The sequence below is a fragment of the Frieseomelitta varia genome, unplaced genomic scaffold (assembly GCF_011392965.1).
Source record: "Frieseomelitta varia isolate USP_RPSP 00005682 unplaced genomic scaffold, Fvar_1.2 scaffold_249, whole genome shotgun sequence".
Classification (NCBI taxonomy): domain Eukaryota; kingdom Metazoa; phylum Arthropoda; class Insecta; order Hymenoptera; family Apidae; genus Frieseomelitta; species Frieseomelitta varia.
Genome location: NW_025109978.1, coordinates 312,140 through 339,533, shown reverse-complemented (window position 1 = coordinate 339,533; position 27,394 = coordinate 312,140). Strand labels below are relative to the sequence as shown.

Sequence of the window (27,394 nt, the reverse complement as noted above, 5' to 3'; positions counted from 1 at the left end):
AAAAAAAAAAAAAAAAAAAAAAAAATAGGGGACGAGGGGAAGTAAATATTAAACTCGACGAAATCAATAAGATCCCTGGATTGATAACCTAAATATTCTTCGACGCGTTATCGTCGGTTTGAGCATTTTAAAATAAAATTGGCCAAATGATCTGAGACGCAAGACGATCTCAATCCGCTCCTCTTATCGTGTATGCAAGAAAAAAAAAAAAATTATACTTTCAAATTGATAGAACAAGACGGAGAAAAAAAAAACGAAATACAATGACAGTAATCACAATTGGCTGCGTTTAAGACTTACTGCTAAAGTAATTACGATAAATTGCCACTAGCAATATATGATTTAAAAAAAGCAACGCATTTCACGGCGCTGATTCATATAAAATGTAAATTTCTCCTCATTTCTTTTCTTCCTCCTTCGAAAAATAATAAAATATAGATCATTTGTTCGATCATTCTCTCCGATTGAACACGAAAACCCGTAAACGCTTCATCGTATTACGCGTTGTCGTATAAAAACCAAGGAAAAAACCTTTTCACATATTTATACACGTTTATGTATATACTCGCGTTTCGTTTCCCCGTGTATGCGCTCGTAACATGTTTGCGTAGTATACGCACATGTGAAAACACTTCAATATTTGCTTGTTAGCATGCGATGAGTTTTTTACACGCCAAATTATTATCGTTATGTTTTCATTTTATTTCTTCTCTTCATACAAGCCGAAGACGATGGAAGAGCGAGAAAGAATGAAAAAAAAAAAATAATAATAAACGAAAGAATAAACAAAAAAGAAAAAGATCGGGCACATCTTTTTTTCCACTCGAGAACCAGCTCGTTTTTGGAATTCTACGTTTCTTTTTTTTTTTTTCCCCCAGGCATCTGGGAATCGTTAATTGCACCCTGGTCTTGCGGATTGGTCCTTTCCCACCAGCGCCATAACCATCGATGACTAAATTTATTGTTTGTATATCACGAGCTGAGATCTTAGACTTATTAACGAAGCACCTCGAATACACTANAAAAAAAAAAAAAAAAAAAAAAAAAAAAAAAAAAAAAAAAAAAAAAAAAAAAAAAGAAAAAAGAAAAGAAAAAACATACGGACAAGGTCTATATATTAAAAAAAAGTATTTTTTTTTGTTTTCGATATCTAAAAAAGAAAAAAAAAAAATTGGGAGAACGACAAAAAAAAGATGTCGAGATTAATTAGTTCGGTTACATAAGATCACATCGACGTTGTTTGTATTTTTTGCGTCTTCTTCTTGTCTCCCTTGCCATTTTTTTTTTGTTTTGTTTTGTTTCATTTTAAAAGTTCCTCGATCATTGTATCGACTGTAAATGAATGACGGGGTATATTCCTATAAAATATCAGAGCATGCAATTCGCCAGAACGCACCGCACGACAGTGGTCTAACAATGCTAAATAAATTGATAAGGAGACGATGTCGTTTCGCGTGGCAGCGATACTTTACGTTTAGAATGCAAAACGGCACGTCGAATTTACAGAGGCTTCGTGGTTTAATTCGATGTTGAACTAACGCACCGACACATCACCCGTGCACGGCCGAACGAAGCCAAGTTTTATTAATTGACCGTCCAATCTCTATTGATACGAATCACCGATAAGATGAGCCGTTACCATTTCCTTTGGCTCTCCGTCCTTTTTCCCTTTGCGCGAATCGTTAAAAAGCCTCTTAGGCAAGCTACAAAAACTGCGATAAAATAACGTGTACAAGTCAAAGAGAAAAAGCTGGTCAATCAATAAATTATTTGTGTTAATATCCCTCCAGACATGACTCGCGGAGAGGTTTGGCAGCCCTGTGTCTTTTCTTCTTTTATTTCATTAAGAAATCTATGGCATATATTAGAACGGAGTGATACTATCAAAGAATACGTACCGGATGGACAAATTTTTCTGTCTCTTTCTGTTCCATTTATTTATCTATTTTTTTTGTTGTTGTTTTGTTTTTGGAGTCTTAAACGCAATGTTCGAAATCTCCCATTTCACGCGCGAGACACCTCACGGCACGAGTATGAAAAATAAAAGAGGCGAAGTCTTCGGAAGCATCAATGCGAAGACGAGAATCTGAGTTCAATTCTTAAAAGCTATTACGTACCTACTACAATCAATGTTATTATTATCGAACGTGTATTGATTTGTACCACCCGGTAATTACGGAAAGTAATTCCACTAATTGCTTGTTTGGAAGGTAAGTACGCGATGACCAGCTGTTATTCCATCGTGAAACTGTTTTCTTGGTCTAACCTACGGGAACGACTCGATACTTTACGTTAAATGACATATGTTATTGAAATACCAGATATATCGGTCAGTTTTTCTCCTCGGTTTTTCTTTTTCGACTCGAAAAACTGTACTATTCCAGACATGTTATCTATTCAAATCCATAATCGGAAATTGCAAATTCGTTCCTTGCATCCAGCATGCAAACGTCGATGGCTGTAGTATAATTTTTGTTTCTTCACTCGAAGACTTCACTATCAACAAACATTACTGGAAGCAAAAAAAATGGTTTAACGGATATCGCGATTAACGTTGCTGCTTAAACTTGTATTATGAACACTCCTTAACGTATTTAACATTTAACGGGAATCACTCTTCTAAAAGTTCCACTTGTATCTAGCGTAGATCTTGTTAAAATCTTTCTTCAAAAGCATTTTTTTTTTTGTTTTCTATTGTTCGTCTGCGTACATTATACCCACAGAAAATAGATATTTCCTAAATTCGGCTTAAAATTATCCAGTTTCACAGTTGAAAAACTTTTCACTATGATCCGTCTTGTCAAAAATTATGCGAAGGAAGACGAATGGATTCGTCAAAAAATAAACGGCGTTCAGCAAAAGCACGTCCTATAGTATTTTGGTACGATTGTATTCATATGTATTGTGATTTCGTGTCCCCCTCTTTAACACTTGTTTCCATTGTGACTTTTTCTTCTTCTTCTCCTTCTTTTTTTTTTCCTTTTTTCCTTTAATAGATTAATCATCTATCTATTTACATTGTATTCATTGCTGTTTAGCTGCAAGCTAGCACCTGGTAGCACCAGCTATAAACTAGACTATCACGAGAGCACGGGACCAACCTCGGTCGCATCTTTGCAGTCTTGAATGGACAGTTGGGCTAATTCGCTCGTTATTTCTTCTTGAGTGGTTGAATCTCCTTTCTTCAATATCATATATCCCGGTTGTATGTCTTCGTTCTCGCCATTAATTTTAGTATTATTTTTCGCCTGTCCGTTTGTTTTTCGCTTGTTTGACATTTCTTCGCCGGACATACCGGGGTGAATCTTGAAAACACTCTTGATGATGCTATTAACCGTCTGTGAACGTTTCGGACTGTCGTTCTTTTGATCAGAAACGAATCCAATCCGACTCGTTCTGTTATTTTCCGTATTTTCTTTGTGCTTGTTTCCTTTCGTCACGGCAGCTTTCGACTTTGAATATTTTTGATCCGATGAACTTTGTCCGTTTGGAACGTCCGTACCTTTTGTCTCTTGTTGCTTCTCTTCGGAAGCAGGAGTACTGTCTTCGACAGAATTCGTCGTATTCGCTGCCGTTGTATCAGAAGCGTGAGTATCACTTGGCTTTCTAGATAGCTCCTGGCTATCAGACTCGTCTAAGTCCGTTACTTGCACGTTCTTCGTTTCTTCCACCGAATCCTTTTCTGCGACTTTATTATTATCATTGAGTATATGATGATTTGCATCCTGCCGATCGTTCGACGGTATCTCGCGCTGCAAGACCTTCACAGGACTCTTCGGTTTCGCGCCATTCTCGGACGTGTCCTTGTTCTGGCAATTTACACAGGAAGAGTGTTTGGAATGAGTAGGAGAATTCATTTGTCTCTTACTGGCGTTATTCTTCTGAGCGACACCCATATGCGGTCTACCTAGTCTAACAACGTTAATCGACGAAGTCGTTTGAATATTGTACGACGCCGCCGGCTCATACTGCGGAACCGGCTGTACATGATTGCACATGATCTGCTGCTGTTGCGGTTGCATTCTGCGCATATCAATGTGCATCGCGTTGTCCATTCGCTGTTGATAAGTTATATACTGTTGAAAAGGTGCTGCTAAATTTGTGTTCATAGGTGGATTAACGTTGGCATTCGTTGCTGGCCCGTAATTAAGACCTGTATTAGGATGAACGTTCGAATTTACATACTGAGGTACCATTTGCCTCGGCAACTGCTGAAATTGATATTGCGGCGCCGGATACGCAGGGCAGTTTTGTTGCGGAATATTCTGTATGTTATCTCGACGATCTCTAGAAGAAATCGGCGTAATCCGAGGTACGTTTCCATGATATTGTTGTGGTATTAATTGCCCGGATTGGTACATCTGATCGTTCTGCGTGATTACTGGATTCTGAGGTTGATGACCATAGCCATCGTAATGCATAGCTTCGTTACTTATTGCCCTGCCGTATGCTACGCTCGAGTGATACTGCGGTGGTTGAGACGTGTAATCTTGCTGCTGATGATCTTGATATTGAGGATACTGAGGAACGGGTGGCTGCGCGTCGATCCATGTTTCTTGCTGCGGCGGCGGTTGCTCCATATCTCGCCTCGCTTGCACCGCGTTCCAAACTTCTTTCAATTCACCGGTAATATCTCGATCTTTCAGTATCGTATACTGCCGCATAAACACTATGCCTGTATTCATCCTTTCCACAAAGTCTAGTAAAAGTTCTATTAAGCTGGAACGCTTCTGCAGCAAAAATAGAGCCATGCAGGACATTGTTCTTCATAAATGTGTTCAAGTATAACAATTGTGTACTACAATTACCTTTGGATCTTGAGCGTTTTTGCCGTTAATTCGAAGAACTTCGGGATTAGCCATTACCGCGAACACTACTGCCTCTGCCCTTGTACGTGGTGGGCGAACTCTCATTCCTCCGTAAAATCGTACCGGCTGCGACGGGTTCAGTGGCATTGTAATCTTCTCCCAAGATAAAACATTCACGTAACACGGGACAGCAGTGCCCTAAAATAACAAAGCCATTGAAAGTTTCTCGAACTCGCTCAGAGTTCTTTTCTGTCTAGGCATACCTGTAAGAAATCTTGTATACACATGTGAGGTTGGGGAGGATTTTTAAAAAGACGTGCGCCATTGCGCTTCATTCTAGTGGCACCACCTTCTGTCATCTTTGAACTGAAAACAAAGATATTTTAAGTAAGAATAATAATTCACTGTTTACAAACATACACAACGACACATAAGCAAAAACATCTCTAAACAAACACTCAACTATCATTGATCGTTAACTAACATTGTTATCATTATTCACTTACTTTTATTGAAAAATTTTATAATTATTTTACAACAACGTTCATAATGAGATTCCATCTCCGAAACGAGGAAGCAAGGAAAAACGACGTCATATCGTTGATCAACGAGTATAAAGAGGAAAATTATCAGTTAAAAGATATCAATAATTATGTCACGTAAGCACCACGATATGAATGTAAATAGCTGCAGTAGAAGGGGAGGCTGAAAATTCGTACCAACAAATGTGGCGAATGGCAATTTGAGCGAATGCGTCAAAATTTCTGGTCAATTTATTTTTTAACGAACTTTTATACTAGGAAAAATACGAGGAACATGTCTAAATTGAATGCACCGTGCGCAAATTCCGCGAGTTCGCGCTTGAACACAGAAATTGAACGATTTCTACAATATCGCCGACGTGTTAAAGGCCTCTTGTTACGCGACCATCATAGACTGTCAATATAACCTCAAAATTCTTAAAGTTTATACGGCAAATGTTGGGACAAATATTGGCAGAAGGTTTATTTGTATGATGCAGTGTGCTCAAATAACAACGTACAGTCTTGCGTTACGTAAACTCACCTCACAGTGTCGTTCCACGCGTGTAAACACTTAAACAAGCAAAGACACAATACGACACATTATCGGGCAACTCCGATAGAAAAGATTCATCGCTCCTTTTGTTTATTATTTTTCCGGAGTTTGCGCGAATCGAATCGATCACGGGCGCTACGCTGCCTTGTACGCTCAACTAACGAACTAAAATATTCAAGATGGCTGAAACGGAAATCGTGCTTGGCGCACCAGTGTGAAACGGTCTGAAAATTCCCTAGACTCGGACTTTATCTTCTTATTTAATTTGTTGCGATTTTATTATTGTTGACTTGTCTATCAATAAAATCACGAAAAATCAAAAGTATCATATTTGTTTCAAGAAAACAATAGCATTTGTAATTGTACTGTATTATATTGTACAGAAAGAAATTAATCGATGAGTAATCGATATATTCGATTTAACAATCGAATCATTTTAGTAACGAACTTTTTGTGAAAGCTGGACGCCCCGTGGCGTGGTGTTTGGAGTATAATTTCGAATGTATAACAGTGGTAATGTTAATTATTGACTAGAACAATGTGCAATTTTTAACGTCACGAATTCTTTACGGTAATTATGTTAATTTATTGTTTTACATGTTACAGCACTCATTTGTGTTATATGCCGTGGGACTATTGCTGGTCAGATAATCATCGTCGAGTTAGAGGGTAAGTTTGCATCTTTTAATATCTTTTTCTACTTTCACGACCATTCTTTTATTGCGTGTTCTGTTTTTTTTCCATCTCAGTAACCGTATACCACAAAGAACACGTCTTACACGCGATGATACATCGCGTACTTCTTGTACTGTGTTTGTAACGTGCTTTTATTTTTATCGGTTTTCCACAGATAGAATCGTGATATTTACCATTGCACTCAAGTGGTACAAATATTTTTACCGTAACGAGCGCGGAAACATTTTACATCCAACGAGTGAAAAATCATATCGTTATATACACGCGTTTCAATCATATTTATCATTTGTACTCTGCACTTCGCCATATTGGCGACATCTGTCGCACAAATGAAAACTCCCTCGCAACTTCGAATAACAATAACCACTCTCCATCACGTACGTAATTATCCTCCCTGATGACGCGTAAATCGTCCAATTTAATTTCAAAATCCGTTTCTCTCCTTTACTCCGAAGCTTCGATTAGGATTAAAAAAGGCTGCATATACTACATTTTGGCTTAAAATATTATTATACGAATTATTTATTTCTAAATATTAATAACAATACACGAATAAAACTTGAATATGTCCCGTCGTGGATTATCAAATTAAATAACAAATTTCCCTAAAGAGGTCAAAAGGCCGCCATATTATTTTATTTTAACGATTCAACATTTAATAATAAAATGTTACCTTATATTAATACAATAGGGTATCTGATCCTCAGGCTGAGAAAAGAGCCACAATGAATCATAATCGACGCCGTTAAATTGTTCTTGATGTGTATTTATAACGCGACGTCGTCAAAAAATACGAAAAAAAGGAATATTACCGGAATATCTTCGACAATGATTTTTGGCGGCGTTTGCACGCGCTCATCCCCACCCGCTAGCCGATTTGTCTGTCATTATCATGAATTAGCCCGGGCAATTAGCGGAATGATAACTGGCCGATCGATCGTTTCGAATAAGTTATCGTTGGGTTGCTCGATCGTGCGCGATTTCGCGGCGATCGTTAGTGGCGCCACTCGGTGCGTACGTGGCCGGGTATCGGAAGAGCATCGGATCGGGGCACTGTTGATTCCACCGTATCATTATGACGCCTCGCAGGCAACTATCGATCCCGATCGATGATATTAATAGTCGCTAACTACAGTCTTCCACGCCGCTCGCGTTCCACGCTGTGTTTCGCCAGTCGATCCAGCGTTTTCTTCTTCTATCTTGTTTCTTTTTTCTTTTTCTTTTCTTCTTTTTTCGCTTTTTGCCGCTCTTCCATAGCGTTGCACACACCATGGGACACCATGGGAATCGTTGCGCGCTCGCGATCCTCGCTATCCTCTCTATTCGACCCGTAAATAAGTTTACCCTCGAGCGAAGGAAGAAATTTGCGTCCCGTTTCCGCGTCGTTTCTCATTAAAGACGAGACCACAACGCTACCTTCCCCTACTCGAATGAAATTTAAATCGGGATTTTTGCGGTGTTCGCTAGCTAATTGAAAGCTACCGACGAATCACGGCCCATCCTTCTCTCTCTCTCCTAGGTAAATAATACAAGGTTGTAGCTTTGCAAGATGCTGCTCGGTCAAACGCACATCGAACACTATAATTACGTCAACACGTTGAGCACAGGTTGAGTCTGTCGCGTTTGCTCTAAGCAAACTTCGCTACGATATTCCGTTGGTCTGTTTGCATCCTGTTTTCGTTTCCCTCGTCAACTATTTACTCTACCTTGTGGCCACTTTAAGAGCGATCTTGTTGCGACGATGATTTACGACGGTCGTGCTTCCTCTCTATCGTCCAAAGCAACCGGTTTCGTTATTGTACATAGTTATTATGTGTTTTACACGTTTTCGTATTTTGCTTTTCATGTCAATATTTATTATTAGACGATATCCTTCGTTTCACCACTCGAATTTACATCGATCAAAGCAACAGCAGTTCCTCGTACATCCAGCTGCTAATAGCAGGATTTCCTGCGAGCGCATTTGAAAATCTCGTAGGAAAGGAAAATTCTCTGATGAGCAGTCTAAAAAACCTCTAAATATATTTCCAAAGTAAACGTTTCCAAAAGAGTTGTCGAGAAAGCAGAAAAGAGAGAGAGAGAGAGAGATTGGTTCGGTCGTCGAATTTTAAAGTCGCGGCGTCGGGAAGCGTGTTAAACAGGCGGAAGACGTGCGAACGTAACGCGAAGTGGCGATAGGGGCCGCGATTCCACGGGACGATCGGTGCCGGTAAGGAGCCTGTAATGCGAAATAATGGGTATCCACCCACTCGATGAAAATTACACGAGAGACGTGGCCCCGTGGATCGGACCGGCTGATTCCTCCCTCTCTCCGACACTCACCCGACGTCCCGAAGGGCTCGTGAAAATAAAAAATGAAATAAGAGGGAAAGAAAGAAAGAAAGGAAGAAAGATCGGCGCGCGCAGAGAACCCGACGATTTCGAGGATAATTGTTTAGCAGGCGCGAACGCTGTAATTAAAAACGATGCAGATCCGAGATAACGAATCGAATCGGTGCTGATCCAGCTAGTTTCTAACATCTGCCGTGCGAAATTTCTAATTGAGGGGGAGGGAATTGTGTCTCGCATCTTGCACAGTTCGACAAATTGCGTAACAGACATATGTATAATGAGCTACCAAAATGGACAGATCAATTTTTGTATGTTTTTATAAATTCGCAAACAAGTGCGATTCGCCTCGTTTCATGTCTGCGGATTTGAATGATTCTCATTGAATGTTGATTTCGCACGTTCGTGTTAGTTGGACTTCATCTAGATTCTAGATTTTATTCTGAAATTCGACCAGCACGAATAATGAAAGAAAAAAAAAAAAAAAAAAGGAAAGGAATAGCAAAAGCACGAAGACCGACACATTCTGAGGTGTTTCTCGTGAGAAGTGAGGGAGAAGAACGAAAGAGAGGAACTCTTTCTCTTTCTCTCTCGTGCAACGCTACTTTAATATTTCACGTCGGCTCTTTTAATTTAATTATGCAAACTAACCAGCATGCTCGTAAAAAGGCGTCTTTCATTAGCGGAGACCACGCGTCTCAACAATGTCGCGTATCTCCCTCTTCATTTAAGACCCCATAAAGCTCCTCCGGCTCGAAGCTCGCGAGGCATCTCACGCGCATTTTTCAATTCGTGTAATGCTCGCCGCGACACGAACCTTTCATACGAGCGAATCGTCTGAAAAGCCGCAACAGGGGAGAAATTGAATGGCCATCTCGCAACGAACGAAAGAGGAAAGGATGAAGATGAAAATAAGGAGAAGATGAGGAGGAGGAGGAGCAGGAAAGAAGAAGAAGAAGAAGAAGAAGAAGAAGAAACGAAGATAAGCACGACGACGACGACGACGACGAGGACGACGACGACGACGAGGATGACGACGACGACGACGACGACGACGAAAAAGAAGAAGAGGAAGAAGAAGAAGAAGAAGATCGAGCAACAAGATCTCACGAGGTATCTCGATAAATCCCTTTCGCTGGACAAATAACGACAAGGCTCATTACTATAAACACGTCTCGCGTGATCTCTGCGTGTGGCACGTCGGCCCTCACCGTTCCCTGACTATTTATTTTTATATCTACAAGCCTTTTTTTCGTTATTATATTATCCTCAACCGTTCGTTCCTAATCGTGACCGTCGTGCGCACATTGTGCCCACGACATACAGGGTGCTCGCGTTTCGTTGAACTCTACAAAAAAGATCGAGTTCGGAAGATTGTCGAGTGTAGATTCGTTCAGAGATCAATTCCCTACGGGAATGCAAAATGGAAATTAAACACGTTTATCTAAAAATTAGTCTGGTTACAAGGACATTTTCAAATTTAACTGCCTAGGAAATAAAATGGTAGCAAAAGAATTTTCTACTATTACTAATGAATTTTCGAAAAGGAATTTTCACAGATACGAAGCGAGGAGCTTTTATTTCATTTTTTTTTTTTTTTTTCTTCCTAAGTGAAATCATCCTCCACCACATTATTCAGAACACCCTGTATTTGTCGTTGCGTAGCCATGCGTGAGCGGCATGAAAGCAACGATAAACAATGTCGAACGAGATCGCTAAACTCTCCGACACGACCGATGCGAGTCATATTTTTATTATCGTGCTCGTTCCACGCGCGTCGTTGAATTTCAGTCGATGGACCACCTTTCCGATTTTTCTTTTACTCTTCCCTCCTTTCGTGCTTCCACCCAGGAGATCTACCTCAGAACGATCGTAGGTGTGAATTAATTACAGCGAGTCAGGGAAGACCCTCTATCCGTGAGTATCTCCGTGTCCCGAAAGCATAAGAGCACATATTAATGTTCGATGCTCGTTTTCGTTGATTTGAGGAGGCGATTAAAGGTCGTGTTACGTACCCTTCGTGTCCGAACAGATATTCCGCTAATTTTCTGATCCATTTTTCGGGATTTTTATTAACCTCTCGACGCACGGACTTTCCTTCCATTTGCCAATTTATGAGAGTTTACGAGTCAATACCTTTAAAATAAACCAAGTGACATCGTATACATGCTTCTCCATGAGAATATAATTTTTACTTATCAAAAGTATATTTAACCAATATTCATTTCATTATCATCGTTCAGTACCATGTATAGATATAATTATTTTCTTGCTCGTCGTCAACGACCAAAACGAATAAAACAAACTTAGAGCTTGGAATTTGAGTGATTAATTTTCATTTCGGAGGAACTTTTCTTTGCTTTCTATTTATTTTCTTGTATTGTTTCTTCGTCTTATTTGATTTCTCGATCGAGGAGGAAAGAGGGTATTTATTATTTCGTTCTGGTCTTGTTACGTAGTAGTAACAGAAACGAGAAGCCTGGTGGATGGAACACGTATCGACGTCGATCGATATGTCAATTAATTTTTCGCAAGGAGGTTCGTTTAAACGGCCAGACAAGCCAATGAGGGCACGTACGTGGGGTATTCCGTGCACCTGGTCAGATTCGGGGTTTCCCCCTCCTTCCAATCATTTACCTTCCTTCGCTGACCTTCTCTTTCCAACATGCTGTCTTCTATTTTTGTATTCTGTTTGAATTTTTAATATTTATAGTGGATTTATCTACTAATATCTTTTAGTATATTTACTAATTTTTTTTTTTAGTATATTTATCCACCGTTGATCTAATAGTTCACACAGAATATTTAAAAATGATATCTTATTGATAAATGCATAGTGAATGAGAGACCGAGGTTAGAGAGGATCTTTTCTTTATAAAAGATGTACTCTAGATTGCTTTTCTTTATTAACATCTTGGTGTTGAAACGATGTCATAATCTTTTGTCCCAAATGCAACATTTTCTCAGTTTTATGAGAGTTGATAAAGAGATTAATAAAAATTTAATATCATTAAAAATAATATTTATTATTATGTTTTAATTATAAAATAATTTGATATAAAATTTTTAATAATAATATAAATAAATTATATATAAATATTTTATCAAAATATATTTTTTTCAGACATATTACTTAATTTTAGTTTATATGTATAATACGTATATATATATATATATAATTAAAAATTTTGGATTTTAGTTTAAAAAAAAACAATTAATTTGCAAGTAATAGATAAAATAAATTAAATCTAACCTATAAATAATATAACAATTAAAAATTTATTTAATTATATAAAAATTTTTTTAATTTATCGTCAGGGTATGAACCTAAAAGCTTATAATTAGCTTAATATTAAAATATTTTAGCATAATATTAAAATATTTTTATTAAAATAATTAATGTAAATATTATTAATTATTTTTAAATTGTAAAATAAAATTTTATATAAATTATATATATATCCAGTGATAACATACCGACGAGTTCAAAAGGAAAAGAAAGCGACAAGTTATCGTATACGGTCACTCGTTATGGTCCGCAAGCCAATTGCCAGCGCAAAGGGTTAATTACCAGATTAGGTTAGGTCACGTTAGATTCGCGTGCAATATTTAAAATGATAATGAAAAGAGGAACATGCTTCGTCAGATAAAAAAAGTCTCCATCGTTTTAAAAATCATTCGGAAATTCCTTGAACTAAAAATCCGAGCAAATTATTCGGATGATTGAGGAGCGTGAATAATAAAGGTTTCTTGCTTTCCAGCTTTCTCCATATTCTATTTTTATTTGTTTGTTTTGAATAACGAGATATAGTGGATAAGGATAACAGAAGTTGACCAATTTCGCATATCTAAGACTCACAATTAATCGATTCGATTTCGGTGAAACGAAGTTCTACTATGTTTCAAATTATCAAAAATAAAATCTGTCCACTGCAAGGATCACGCATGCGCGTGAGATACATGCGCGTCAGACGTATGCGCACGAGCGTTCAACGCGAGCGCAACGTTTGAAAATTGTCGTATAGAACAGGGTTTTCCTTTTCAACAAACTTTCCCACTTTACTCGAGAAAATATTTCCGCGATCTTGGAGATATATAAAGACCCCTATATATAGGGGCATGTAAACTAGCAATAAACTACGAATTATAGCATTTGCTGATAACAAATCGTAAAGGAAATTTATTCGAAAACAATTCTTGCCACATTGTGGTTTTTCGATTAATTTTCGGTCCAGGAATTTCTCAGTTTTATCAAAATTTCTGTGACTCTCAAATTTAGTTACGCGATCCCGGCCATATAGAAACAGGAACATACCTACTTCGTCTAGTCAGTAACGCGTGGGGCACGTTGAAATCCCTCTTTAACCCACGATCGAGCCCAGCTCGCGCGTTTTCGCATTTTCTTCATCCCCCTCTCCGCCCCCTTTTTTCGACCGGCCACTTATTCTCTCCCCTCTCGGAGCACACAAATCATCTGAATCGTCACGCATTAAGAGCGTATTACAGTGATTGGAAAGTGATAACCGTAATAACCAGGCTACGGAGTACCCGGTGTATGCCGGGCCGAGGAGGCGTCGACCGATCAGGGAATCAGCTTTAAATCGCCGATAATTTCTTTCTCCGTCCTCGTCGGTTGGCTGCGAGAGACGTGCCGTGGGTATCGAGTACCCACCAGGTACCGGGTGATCGGCTCGTAAAATTTTGTGACATCCAAATTATCCGAATGCAAATGCCCTCTCTCTCTCTCTCTCGTTGTTCCACCCTAACGAACCGTGCCCTTTCTCGAATATACAGGCTTCGATTCTTCTCCCCTGGCTTGACAAAAACCAAAGCCAGAGAAACGATAAAAATATATCCTTATCAAAAAAAGAAGAAGAAGAAAAAAGAAAATAATCTACGTTATCGAGGATGGTTATTTCCTCGTGCGATGAAAAAAATTTCAAGCGAGCGCGAGTGTAGTAAGATGCTACGGATCTTTATAACCTCTCGCGAGCGTGTGCACACATACATACATACATACATACATATGTACATACGCGGAATGGACACGGCGTGTAACTTCCGCGTGCGAGCAACCAGATACAAATCACCGGAATTGTCACACATTACAGGCGTATTACAGTGATTCGTTCGAAGATAGGGTTAATAACGAGGGGAACAAAGTACATGTGTATAGGGGGCAGGCGGCGAGGCGTCGACCGTGGAGAAAATCATCTTTAAACCGCCGATAATTTCTTGCTTCGTTGTTTCGTTTTTTTTTTTTCTCTCTCTCTTTCCCCCTGCCTTTAGGGGCCGTCGGGTTAGAGGGGAACGAAAGAGAAAAGAAGACGAAGTTGGAAAGGCAAGTTGTAAAATGCTATGAAGAGGAAGATGGAGAAAACGAAGAAGAAGAAGAAGAAGAAGAGGAGGAAGAAGAAGAAGAAGATGATGATGACGAAGAGGAAGAAAGGAGAGGGATATGGTGGCCTAAGTGTATCGCAGGTACGAGGGTCACGAGCGGCTCGTTCAGAGCTCTGGCACGGTGTGATCTTATTATACCGCAAAGCGATGATGACCGTGTTTAGGTGTTGGCTTGCCAGATTTAAGAATACACCGGCTGGCCACCTTTCTCTCTTCGCATCGACGATTATGGTAACGAGGCCTCTTTAGTCACGTTGACGTACACCTTATTCGCGCGTTCGCGTTCACGCTCGTTCGTGCTATCTTATACGCCGGCTTTACACGGCCGATCATCCTATATACTGAACCAACGACATAGTGGTTTTATATCTGGTGCCTCCTTATTGAAACTTTGTGGTTACCGCGATGGCGGCGCGGTTGCCTCTGGGAACTGTCGAAAAGCGTTAGACACGCACGTCCGAATCCTGCTTTTCCTCCGATCCTCTCTGTTTTCACGGTGTCGTTCAATTATTTCCCAGTTGGAAGGCACAGACTTTTTTTTTTACAAGTAATCGTAAATATACAACGCAATTCTGCGGGAAACCGAGGATATGGTCAAATGATATATCCCTCGGATTTAAGTGAAACAAGATATTTCGTTTCGAATGGAATTTTGTTAACAAGTAAGTAAATATACATACTTGCGAGGGTAGATGTGTAGGGTCTTTTGAATTTTAAAATATTCTCAAGTAAAAATACAAGCAGCAGTTGACTTTGTATTTTAATATTGTTCCTTTATACGTATCAAAATACTATGATCTGACAAGCCACGCGATATTCTTCAAATTGGACAATTTTTCGCAGACGCCCTGGTGTCGCGTAAAGCGTGCTTTTATCCCCATTTTAAAACGAAATCGCCAAGTTTCGAGCGTTTTCGGGGAGAGGCAATTGGTTTTCGAAAAAAAGATTCAGCGGATATCGATTCGGTTTGTCGCCGGTGGTTCGAGATCGGTTTTCGGAGAACGGATCGTGTGTCTGTTGCGCGTGAGAATAAATTAAAAAAAAAAAAAAGAAATTGATTCGCCTGGAAATCAGACTCGCGCGGACAAAGGGGCACGCTGCTGGCTTCGCGAAAGCGAGGGAGTCTCTGTAATTATCGGTGCAACCAGATCTAACGCGAAGAAAAAGATTTCGAAATTAAATTATCCTTCCCCGTTTAGAACGCGACCGCTCTGTTCGTCGCGAGATACGAGATCTTTTATTTTTCTTCCATCGCGATTGATTATGCCACAAACAGGACTTATTAATTAATCGTAAGGAGAATCGCAAAAGAGAAATATAGACATTGAAAAGGAGTAAGATATTGCCTGCTATATCTGTTACTGCATTTTGTATCTTTTTTACACTCTTTCGACTAAATGGCATTCTTCTATCTTCAAATTTGTTGAATTTCTATTTTTTTGAATTTTTTGAATTTTCTGAGTTTGCTAAATTAATATTGAATCAATTAATTATTAATAATCTTCAAATTTGTTAAATTTTTATTTTTTTTAAATTTTTTAATTTTTCGAGTTTGCTAAATTAATATTGAATTAATTAGTTACTAACAATCTTCAAATTTGTTAAATTTCTATTTTTTTAAATTTTTTGAGTTTGCTAAATTAATATTAAATCAATTAGTTATTAATAATCTTTAAATTTGTTAAATTTCTATATTTTAAATTTTTTGAACTTTTTGAGCTTGCTAAATTAATATTAAATCAATTAGTTATTAATAATCTGTAAATTTGTTAAATTTCTATTTTTTTAAAATTTTTTAATTTTCTGAGTTTGCTAAATTAATATTGAATCAATTAGTTATTAATAATTTTCAAATTTATTAAATTTCTATTTTTTTTAAATTTTTTAATTTCTCGAGTTTGCTAAATTAATATTGAATTAATTAGTTTATAACTAATAACCTTTAAATTTGTTATATATAACTAATAATCTTTTTGTTATATATGACTAATAATCTTTAAATTTGTTAAATTTCTATTTTTTAAAATTTTTAAATCCTTCAAATTTGCTAAATTAATATTAAATCAATTAGTTACTAATGATCTTCAAATTTGTTAAATTTCCATTTATTTCAAATTTTTAAATCCTTCAAGTTTTACTAAATTAATATTAAATTAATTAGTTGTTATTAATTAATTAAATCAATATTGCCGCAGTTTCTTGTTTCAGTCTTGCGTTGGATTCAAATCTCTCTGTTAAAACTGAGTCAAGATTCGAGCATAACAATTTACAGATTTACAAATTTAATCAAACGTGGTCATCAATAGGGTAATTTTTCAACAAGCGAGAATCCATTGATTGGAAAAAAATTTCCTATATAAGAAAACAGAAAGCGTGAAACCGGTAGAAAAGTTATCGTCTCGAAGTCGTGAGATAATCACAGTCGAAAAGATTAGACAGACAGCGTATGACGCTGAGGTGTACGAGCCTCGGTACCGTGAGATTTCTCACGAATTGTCGAGGCACCGCGGCGTTTGTCTCGCGGGGTTGGCGTCGGGCAAGGGTGGAGAAGGCGTTCGACGAAGTTGCAGGTACGCGCAGACGCGTTAATGGCCGCGAGAGCCGGGGCTTCGATGTCATTTCTTGTTTGCGATGTGTTGTTGCCGGTGTGAGATATATCGGGCCTAATGACAGGCCGCGTCGTGCCGCCGTACGCGATCCACCACAAACCTCCACCCCCCCCCCCCTCCCGCTCTCAACCTTTTTTTTATTTCGGTTTTATTTCGCGACTCTTCCTCAACCTTTTCCGAGCAATGCCGCTGGCCACGCGACTTTTCGTCGCTTTTGGCTCGCGATGGCTGGCTTCGTCCAACCATTCTCCACGAACACTTCACTTGCCTCGGGCTTACGTTAGCATGTTTTGTGCAGAAAATTATTAGTTCAGTGAATTGGAATTTTCGTTTCCTTTCGGAGTTCAATTTCGAGTGTGTTAAGGGTGAAAGTTGTAGCGAGGTATTTCTTCTCGAACCTCTGCAGATGAACTTCATGGAAATAACATTCTTCTTTTCCTTTTGGAATTCACTCTCGTATAGGGATTCTTGTGGAATTCAATTTTGAGCGTAAAAGGGTAAAAGCTGTAGCGAAGAATTTCGTCTTGAACCTCTGCAGGACTTGATAGAAATAACATTTCTTTATTTCCCTTTGGAATTCGTTCACTTGGAAATTTTCCTGGAGTTCAGTTTTGGGCGAAAGTGCGTTGGAAGTTAAAATAAAGTGTTTCTTGAACTTTTCTAGAATTTGATAGAAACAACAATTCTAGACCAATAAAAATATGCAATCTTTGCAAATCTCAATCTCTTATCGCTATTTCATCTCTCATCTACATAGAATAACACCAATTATTCTTTAAGACAGAAAAGTCCATCTTAACCACTAAAAAAAAAAAAGTTCTGAAACATATTTTAAAGCTCGAATATATATATATATATATATATATATATATATATAATATACACACATGTAATATATATATATATATATATATATAATATTACACACGTGTAATATATATACACACATATACGTGTAATATAAATATATAATATACACAAGTGTAATATATATATACACACATATACGTGTAATATAAATATAGAATATACACAAGTGTAATATATATACACACATATACGTATAATATAAATATAGAATATACACAAGTGTAATATATATACACACATATACGTGTAATATAAATATATAATATACACAAGTGTAATATACACACACACATATACGTATAATATAAATATATAATATACACAAGTGTAATATATATATACACACATATACATATAATATATACACGTGTAATATATATATATATATACACATATACATGTACATATAATATACACACGTACGTCGAATATTTCATTGACAAAATCAGATTTTATTCTCGCTAGAAGAGGCAAGAAAGAAAGAGAGAAAGAAGGTGGAAAGAAAGGTCCCGGTCGGAAGATCGTATATCGTGTTGGTCTCGCGTCGCGAGAGGCGCTCCGGTGGTGGTTGGTTTCCTCGGTGTGTAAAGCGGCTGCGAGACCGGCAAGTCTCGCCAGGTCTTGCCATTTTCCAAGGTGGCTGCTTTATTATTGGCACGGAGCCTTAAATCTCGTAGGCGCTCGTAGGCCGTGCTCGTCGAAGCCTCCTCTCCTTGGCAGTCGAGTTGTTGCCGGCTATAATACATTATGCCTACCTAAGGCTGTTAGTGGCCACCTCGTGCTGGCGCGTTAAGTTATTAGAGAATCAATTACTCTTTGCTATTGTTTATGACGGCCCAAGGGTCTGACGTGCCTCCCTCCTCTCTCTTTCTCTCTGTCTCTCTTTGCAGTTTCTCCCTCGTCTCCTCTTCATCCCTCGCCCCTCCCTCGTCTCTCCAACACCTTGTCCATATCTTCGTTCTCTTCTCTCCCCTCTCTCGTCCTTCTTTTTCCCTTTTTTCTCTCCCGAGTTTTCTCCTTCCCCTTTTTTTTGTTTTACCTACTCGCGGCTTCGTCCTCGTTCTCGTTCCTTGGGCTTTCTCCGCGGTCGTTCATCGTACACACGCTGTCGGCGCTCTTTCGAGACCGTCTAAACAGGTCTCGTTTGTAGCCGTCGCGTCGTCCGTTTGAAAGAGTTACCATCGCCGGCCTGTTCCCCGCTAACGAACAAACGTTCATCACGCTTCGTTCTCGCGACAATCGTTCCCAGACGTCGTTCTCTTCTTGAGAATACGCCCGTGGACGGCGTGGATGTCCCCTCTCTGCTGAAGCGGGTTTTAAGGTTGGATTTAACGTAATTTTTAGGATTTTTCGTGTTTCTCCAAAGTTCGGATGTTTCAAGATGTAGTAGAAACTTTGGAAACTCTTTCAATCCAATTTTATTCTCGACAGAGAAGCGTATCCTATCGCATCAAACGTCGTCTACCTGTGATGACGCGTTCAGTTCACTAATTACACTCCTTATTAAATTAAACTCGTTCTGCTAATCAAACTTCTTCATTCTCTTCAATTGTGTCTCACAATCAATTGTGTTTCCTTCGTTAACTGTCAGATCCGAGTGCAACGCTCGAAAATCGAACCAGTCTCTCTTTCTCTCTCTTTTTGTAAGGAAATCGCGAGAAGGCCCGAGGAAGTCAGTCTCAGGGAGAGGATTTTCGTGGTGGATAGAAACCATGGGCTGGGTCGCGCGTTTGCCCGTTGGAGCGAAAAGACGAAGGCTGCGATGGGTGGTCGATCGTGCATGAATGTTTCATGGCTCCTAACTATCCACGAAACATGATCGATGGCCGGTTAGCACTCCACCGGTCGGCCCTTATGGCCATTCCCTCCGGGCCGTGTCTTCGTTCGTACGTGTGATTACACAAGCAACGTGCACGGGCTGTACGTGTCCCTTCTGTGTGGTTGCGGCCAGGCGTAGTTCATAAATACGCTGCCATTTGGCAGTAAATCTTGGTAGCCACCGGAGAGAGCGGCCGAAGGTGGTCTCTCTCGTCCTCGTCGGTTCTCCACGGCGTTCCTCGTTGTTAATTACCGTGTTTTAACACCTAGTCCCACACCAATTTTGCCGGAGTGAGCCTCTCTCTCTCTCTCTCTCTCTCTCTGTCTTTCTCCCTTTCTCGCTTTCACCCCTCTTCCATCTACTCCCGTCTCGATTCTCCTCTCTCGTTCGCCGCGCAAACTTCGCGAGCTTCCCACAGAGCGGTTCTCTCTGAAACCTCGTTTCTTGTTAGTCACCGTCGCGACCACCGACTAATGAGTCCCCCCTCTGCACTGCACGTATATTTTCGATCCATCGCGCGTCGAATTCGCTTTCCTGTCGCCAGGAAACTGCGATCGAGAGAAGTCAGTCTCGACAATCCTCGCGTTGGACGACTTTTCTTTTCTCCAATGCAGCGGAAATACCACCGATACCGGCGGCATGATATGAATTCTGACAGTTCTAGAGGTATAGACGTGCAATTTTCAACGTGCTGTCTTAGACTCAATAATAGGGGTACCCGTAAGTAGTGTCTATCTGTTTAAATTTCACTTTATTTAAATTATTAAGCTAAGTGGTAATCACCAGATGGCAATTCGAAGGAAAACGACATCACTTGCGGGATACCTCTAATAGTTTCGTCTCCTTGGAATTTTCTATTTTTCCTAATTATGATTCATTACGAACAGAATAATTACAGTAAATGTTACGAGGTACAAGTAATAATTATTGGAACAATAGGTACTTAAATATAATATTTATAATAATATATGTAATAATATAACAATATATAAACGTATAATATTTAAATATTTATAATAATATAATAATATATAGAAATATAATGTTTAAATATTTGTAATAATATAAATACATATAATAATATAATAATATATAATATATATAACATATAATAATATAATAATATATAATATTTAAATATTTGTAATAATATAAATATATAATAATATAATAATATAAGTAATATAAATAATAATATAATAATATAAATATATAATAATATAATAATACATAAAAATAATATATTTAAATATTTGTAATAATACAAATATTAAATATAATATTTATAATAATATATATAATAATATAACAATATATAAAAATATAATATTTAAACATTTATAATAATATAATAATATATAAAAATACAATATTTCAATAATATTTGTAATAATATAAATACATATAATAATATAATAATATACAAAAATATAATATTTAAATATTCATAATAATATAATATTTAAACATAAACTATACATAAATTAACGATACTTAAATATAATATATTTAAAATATTTAAATTAAACGATGGATATTTCGCAACTGTAAACTGTAGCAATTGAAACTCACCGATTTTCCTCGAGATTCCTCTCCTTCGCGATATCGACGCTCGATGGATCAGCTGGCTCGTTTGAAAGACAAACTGAAAAGTCAGTTCGTTCAAACGAACGATACGGCTCCGAGTGATCAATCGGTACTTGGGAATTGGTGTTTCTCTCAATCGGTAACAGAAGGTAGGCAGAACAATCGATCGGCGGATCGATCGCGGAATGCTCTGACCGGCCCTGGGGCGACGAAATCACTCGTCCCAGAAGCGACCGCGCCCAATGGCAGCTCGAATTTCAGCATTTTTCGGTGCAGCCTGCCGGCCCGCCGTTAATTATACATTTGGCAGATATTACTGCTACCAGTTCCTCGTAAATCCCTGCCGAAAAATAACCGGCCAAGGACCTATCCCTTCAACTTCTCGCCGATGAACACCGACGCGTTAACGCAGCTTTTTGCGCGGCTCGTTTCTACGAAAACGCGCGTAGCTTATCCGAGGGGATACTCATTTACTTCGATCGACGAAATATCGCGAGACAGCGAGATGGAAAGTACCTTCGGTGGTAAAAAAAAAAAATCATATTTCCTTCGTCCACGAAAAATTGCTATCTTGAACATGAAATTACCATTTTCATTGCTTATTTAATGTTTAGTAAAAATTCGTCCTTTCTCTCTGATACTGTGAACATATTGTGAATCTAAAAATCTATTACACTGGTATACGTACTGTACACTGTTATCTATTAACTTGTAAACGTTTACAACTTTTCCTTCTTATTTCTCTTCACTGTAACAAAAGCTGTAAAAGTGAAAAATCGTGGTCGTCCTTCTCTGACACTATTTCTATTTGAAAAGAAACCACGTTTTCTCAGTCCAAAAGTTACAATAATAAAATACTTATTACTCTTTTTAACATCTGCAATCTTTTTACTGTAACAATATTAAAGTGAAAAATCTCAGCAGAAATCCCGTTGTCCTTTTTAACATTCCATTTGAAGAAAACATATTCTCCCAATCTAAAAATTACCATAACAAACTACCCATTGCCCCGTCAAACTTTTAAAATTTGCAACTTCTGTTTCTCCTCCTTCTTTACTGCAACAATATTAAAATGAAAAATCCTAATAAAAACCCTGTTGTCCTTTTCAACTCATTCTACTTGGAAAAAAGTCACATTTTCCCACTCCAAAAATTATCACAGTCAAAATTCTCGTCGTCAACGATAAAATCAAAAATCCCGAATAAATCAGAAACTATCGCTGCTGACCGATCCATCTAGAGGATTTTCTTCGCTTTGCTTAAAATATTTACAATCCTTCTTCTCCCCTCCCTTTCTACTCGCCGTATTCGCAAAGTGAATAAAACACAAACACAGGTTTCACAATAAAGTGAAAAATCCCTCCTCTGATATCGTTCTACCCGGTGGACATATATCAAGCCGGTGGTCGTGTCTCGTTAGCACGTGTATGCAACATATTCGCGATATGGTTCGGTACGGCGGCCGTCGGATAATAACCGTGCATCCTGTAACTCTAATTGCCTGGTCCGAGGTGGTGCACGGTGGCGGCTCTAGGAAGCCTCTGCTCGCGCCAATGGTTCCTCGTCTTCGTGGCCGGATAACAGATAAGCATCGGCGAAAGCACGGGGAAAACGAAGCGGGGTTGTTGGCCAGCCCCGGCCAACAGTTTAACCTCGCGCGCCATCCACGATGGGACGGGTGGTTCCAGCCGGATGCCTAAGAAATACGACGGGCCTGGCGAATTAATACGCGCCGGCTGGAATATGAATGGCGTTACGCAATTATCGGTTAACCCACAAATTGATACAGAATTATGGGTGCTGACGGGGAACGCCGGTTTACCCCTGGTCTGGCTCTCCCCCTCCCTCTTTCTCACTCTCTTTCTCTCTCTCTTTCTTTCACCTCACGTTGTGAGCCGATGGACGGTTTATCGTTTAGTCGATTCGATGAGTTTGCTTCGCAAATGGCGGTGAAACACCGATTAACGACTATTGTCGTCGCTTTTAAGAACGATCGAGGGGGGAGTTTAACCTCTTGCGCTGGAATGACGCACGTCGAGAATTTTCTTGTCCCAAAATTGCATATTTTAAGTGTATTTAAGTATAACCCAAGCAAAACAAATAATAAATTTATTACTTCTCAATAGTTTATATCCAATATTATCCAGTATTATCATACCGACGAGTTCAACAAGAAAGTGACGACTTATTGTATACGGTTTGGTCGCTCGTTATGGTCCGCAATCAGTTGCCTCTCGCGCTGGAATGACGTGCCACGCACGTCGAGAATTTTCTTATCGCAAAATTGCAATATTATCTTAGATTTAAGTATATTTGAGTATAACCCAAGCAAAATAAATAATAAATTTATTAATTCTCAATAATTTTTGTCCAATATTATCCAGTATTATCATACCGACAAGTTCAAAAAGAAAGCGACGAATTATTGTATACGGTTTGGTCGCTCGTTATGGTCCGCAATCAGTTGCCGTTAACCTCTCGCGCTGGAATGACGTGCCACGCACATCGAGAATTTTCTTGTCCCAAAATTGCATATTTTCACAGTTTTAAGTGTATTTAAGTATAACCCAAGAAAAACAAATAATAAATTTATTAATTCCCAATAATTTTTGTCCAGTATTATCCAGTATTATCATACCGACGAGTTCAAAAAGAAAGCGACGAATTATTGTATACGGTTTGGTCGCTCGTTATGGTCCGTAATCAGTTGCCGTTAACCTCTCGCGCTGGAATGACGTGCCACGCACGTCGAAAATTTTCTTGTCGCAAAATTGCAATATTATCTCAGTTTTAAGTGTATTTAAGTACAACTCAGGCAAAAAAAAAAAGTAATAAATTTATTACTTATTAGTAATTTCTATCCAGTGATATACCGATGAATTCAAAAAGAAGACGAATTATTGTATACGGTTTGTTCACTCGTTATGGTCCGCAATCAATTGCCAGCGCAAATGGTTAAATGTGTAACTAAGGTGAACGATGTTAATAGAAATAAAGGAATTACAGAGATCATTAGTTCTTCGTGGATCAACCACGAAGTGTTTGAATAAATTCAAATATCCTTGGACTGATGAAAATCCAATAAATCCACGGGCCAATTTAATCGGTCGTTAGACTAGTAAAAATTGGCAAATGTAATAGAAGTTCTACGCTTCATTTTCAATAAAGTGTATAAATGCTTGCGACAATACACTTCGAAAGAGTATCCAGCTTGTACGAATCAAATATACATTAACCCTCCGTCGCTCCAAATGAGAAGCCAGCCTTCTACTCCGGAAGAATGAAAAAAATGGATAGGAGGTGTCTGAAGATTTAGAGTTGCAATTTCCAAAAGAGGATCCGCGAAGATTCGCGAAGAAGGAGAGGAAAGAACGGACCGGAATTGCGATTCTGAACGAACGGAAGTCGCGTTGAGGTAGGGAACACCGAGCCGATGACGCAACGAACGGGGGAAAGAGAGAAGAAAACATCCGGGTGTCCAAAAGCTCGAGACACAGTCGTGTATTCGTTGATCTTCGAGATCTGTGTGCCGTTGGTGTACGTATCGATAACGGTGTCGTCGTGGCACCGTGGCGAGAAAAAGGGCGTGACGTATGGTACCCCGGGGTCCTGCGACGCGAAAGCGCCTCTCCCCAAACAGCACCACCACCGTCGCTGCTTATATTATTACCGGCATACATATTTATGCGTGGAACACGCAAGACCGTCGTAGTGGAGGTGGAAAGAGGCAGAACGAAGAAGAAGAAGAAGAAGAAAAGGTCCTGAACGAAACAGATGAGGAAACGAAGAAGAAGGGAACAGAGAGAGAGAGAGAGAAAGAGAGAGGAATGCGCGAGAGAGGACGCCTCACGTTGGCTCGGTTGAGTTAGTTATTACTGAATCAATTACCCGTTCGTATTTATAGAGTGTAGCGTGTTTCTTTTTTGTTTCTCTCGGCACTCTCGATCCCTCCTCCTCCTTCTCTTCCTCCTCCTCCTCCTCCTCCTCCTCCTTCTTCTTCTTCTTCTTCTTCTACGCGTCCACTCTGTCTCTTTTCTTCTTCTTTTTTTTCTTCTTATCCTGACGCTGTCTTCCCGCCGCGAGTCTTCGAACGGATCGAGAAGAATCTCTGCTCTCGCGACCACGACGAAGATTGTATCGAGATACGACCGGAAATTCACGGCGCCCCCTGGAAATATACGGCGCCCATCGCTCGTACGAACCGCGCGACTCCATTTTCGTGCATCATCCACTTTGGGCAACCGCCCGTGACTTACGGGATTCGATGATTTTTGGCTTTAGTTTTGTGCTGGTTGCAGAGTTTACGAAGATCCTTTTAGTATCTATATTACTGTATTAAATATTTAATATTGTTCACAATCGTTTGGGCACGCGTTCCTCCATACAACGCTCTAACATGGAATATGAACAGTGACGATCTATGGTTATGCGTCGGGTTCACACACACACACATAAGTATATAAAACAATAGAAGAACGAATATGGCATATGTTACAAATATTAATGGACCGTCCAGATCAGAGATGTCGCAATTAGTAACTTTGCCAAACTTCAAGCAATTTTGATTCTTGAAGAGAATTTTAGATTCTTCTTTGAGAAAACTCTGCTGGATCTTTAGAATTTTCAGTTCCAAGATCGTACGTTCTCAAATTATTATCGTGCATCGTCCACTTTGAGCAACAGTCCGTGACTTTCGCCCGAGACTTGTAGGATTGGAAGATTTTTGCTTCAGTTTTGTAAAAGGATCCTCTCGGATCCTCTCAATCCTCTGAAGAAGACTGTTGGATTTTTAGAATTTTCATTTTCACCGAGAATTCTCAAGTCCAGGCACACCGAATTTCAACACTTCTCATTGATCACATTTTCCAATTAGTATCCGCCACGTAAATCTGATCAGTCGAGGTGTGCGTCTCTGCAACATTCCCGATAATAACTCGAGATAGGCCATTTTTCTCGAACCGTATGTTTCTCTTTCCATTTGCAATAACACTGTACTCGCCAATCGATATTGGAAAGGTCGTAAGGAGGATCACCGTGAAGATTTATCGTGATTGTCGCGAGGTTATTGAATCGTGATCGGCGGAACAAACGAGGAATCCCGGAAGATCTAAGAAGATCCTGCTGACAGAATGGATCGTCCAGTGTGCCTGTGGTTGGAACGATGCGCACGGAGGGTCCCCTGTGACCCTCTGCAATAACAACGGGGCCAACATTGGCAAAACAATTACCACGTTTCTCTCTCTCTCTCTCTCTCTCTCTCTCTCTGTCTCTCGCGCGCGCTTCTCGAGTAAGTAGGTAGCCGGCTATTTACGACTATTGCCTCTTGCCTGGCTCGTTTCATTACCGATGCATTGCCGGATACCAACGGGCACCGGTTCCCAAAGTCACGCGACCATAATGCCACGACTCGTAAATACGGTCAGAGGAAACGAGCCGTACGACGCCATTGTGATCCTTCGTTCGCTCGTGTCCTGGCTGCCAGGAACGCAACTGCCAAGTCGGCTCGACACTTGGTGGCAACGACTAGGGAATTGCCTTTCAAATTGCTTCCCGATCGAAGAAGTTGGTTTCTGCTGTGATTTCCAGGTAGATAATTAATTATCCAGAGGCAGGTCGAAGGGTTTGACTTGGAAATTTTCAAATAGGGCAGCTACCTTAATTTTTCTCTAGTGTATAAATATATTATGTCACGATTATTGTGACAGTAATTGTTCCTTATGTTGTCGTATCTTAAGATTTCTTATCGAAACTTGCTGTGGCTTAGAAATTGTCGGGGTGCAACTTTCAAACAATATGTACACGTATTTATATATCGAGAAAAATTGGGGGTGCAACTTTCAAACAATATATGTACATACTGTAAATACAGTGGATTCTTATTATTATTTTTTTTTATATAAAATAAGAGAATTTTATAGGATTGTTAATGACAAAGTTAAACATTACTAAGCAAATTAACAATATAGGACTGTTGGTAACAATGTTAAACATTACTAAGCAAATATATTTATATATCGAGAAAAATTAGGGGTGCAACTTTCAAACAATACGTACTGTAAATACAATGGATTTTTATTATTTCCATATAAAATAAGAGAATTATATAGAATTGTTGATGACAAGGTTAAACATTACTAAGCAAATAAATTAACAAATATATTTATATGTCGAGAAAAATTGGGGGTGCAACTTTCAAACAA

The 27,394-nt window shown here is 39.0% G+C and overlaps 1 protein-coding gene and 1 long non-coding RNA gene across 2 annotated transcripts; one reads left to right on the top strand and one right to left on the bottom strand.

Moving 5' to 3' along the window:
• Positions 1-1,232: 1,232 nt before the first annotated feature.
• On the bottom strand, positions 1,233-6,002 carry LOC122528374 (transcription activator MSS11). Its single transcript, XM_043653432.1, has 4 exons — positions 5,874-6,002; positions 5,072-5,174; positions 4,809-5,006; positions 1,233-4,730 (listed from the first exon to the last, which is right to left on the bottom strand). Exons 2-4 carry the CDS (start codon positions 5,165-5,167, stop codon positions 3,081-3,083), a joined length of 1,944 nt encoding a protein of 647 aa, XP_043509367.1. The 5' UTR covers positions 5,168-5,174; positions 5,874-6,002; the 3' UTR covers positions 1,233-3,080.
• Positions 6,003-6,336: 334 nt separating this feature from the next.
• Positions 6,337-26,296, top strand: LOC122528362. Its single transcript, XR_006306552.1, has 3 exons — positions 6,337-6,398; positions 6,492-6,554; positions 26,211-26,296. It is a non-coding gene; the product is annotated as an uncharacterized LOC122528362 (long non-coding RNA).
• The last annotated feature ends 1,098 nt before the right edge of the window (positions 26,297-27,394 follow it).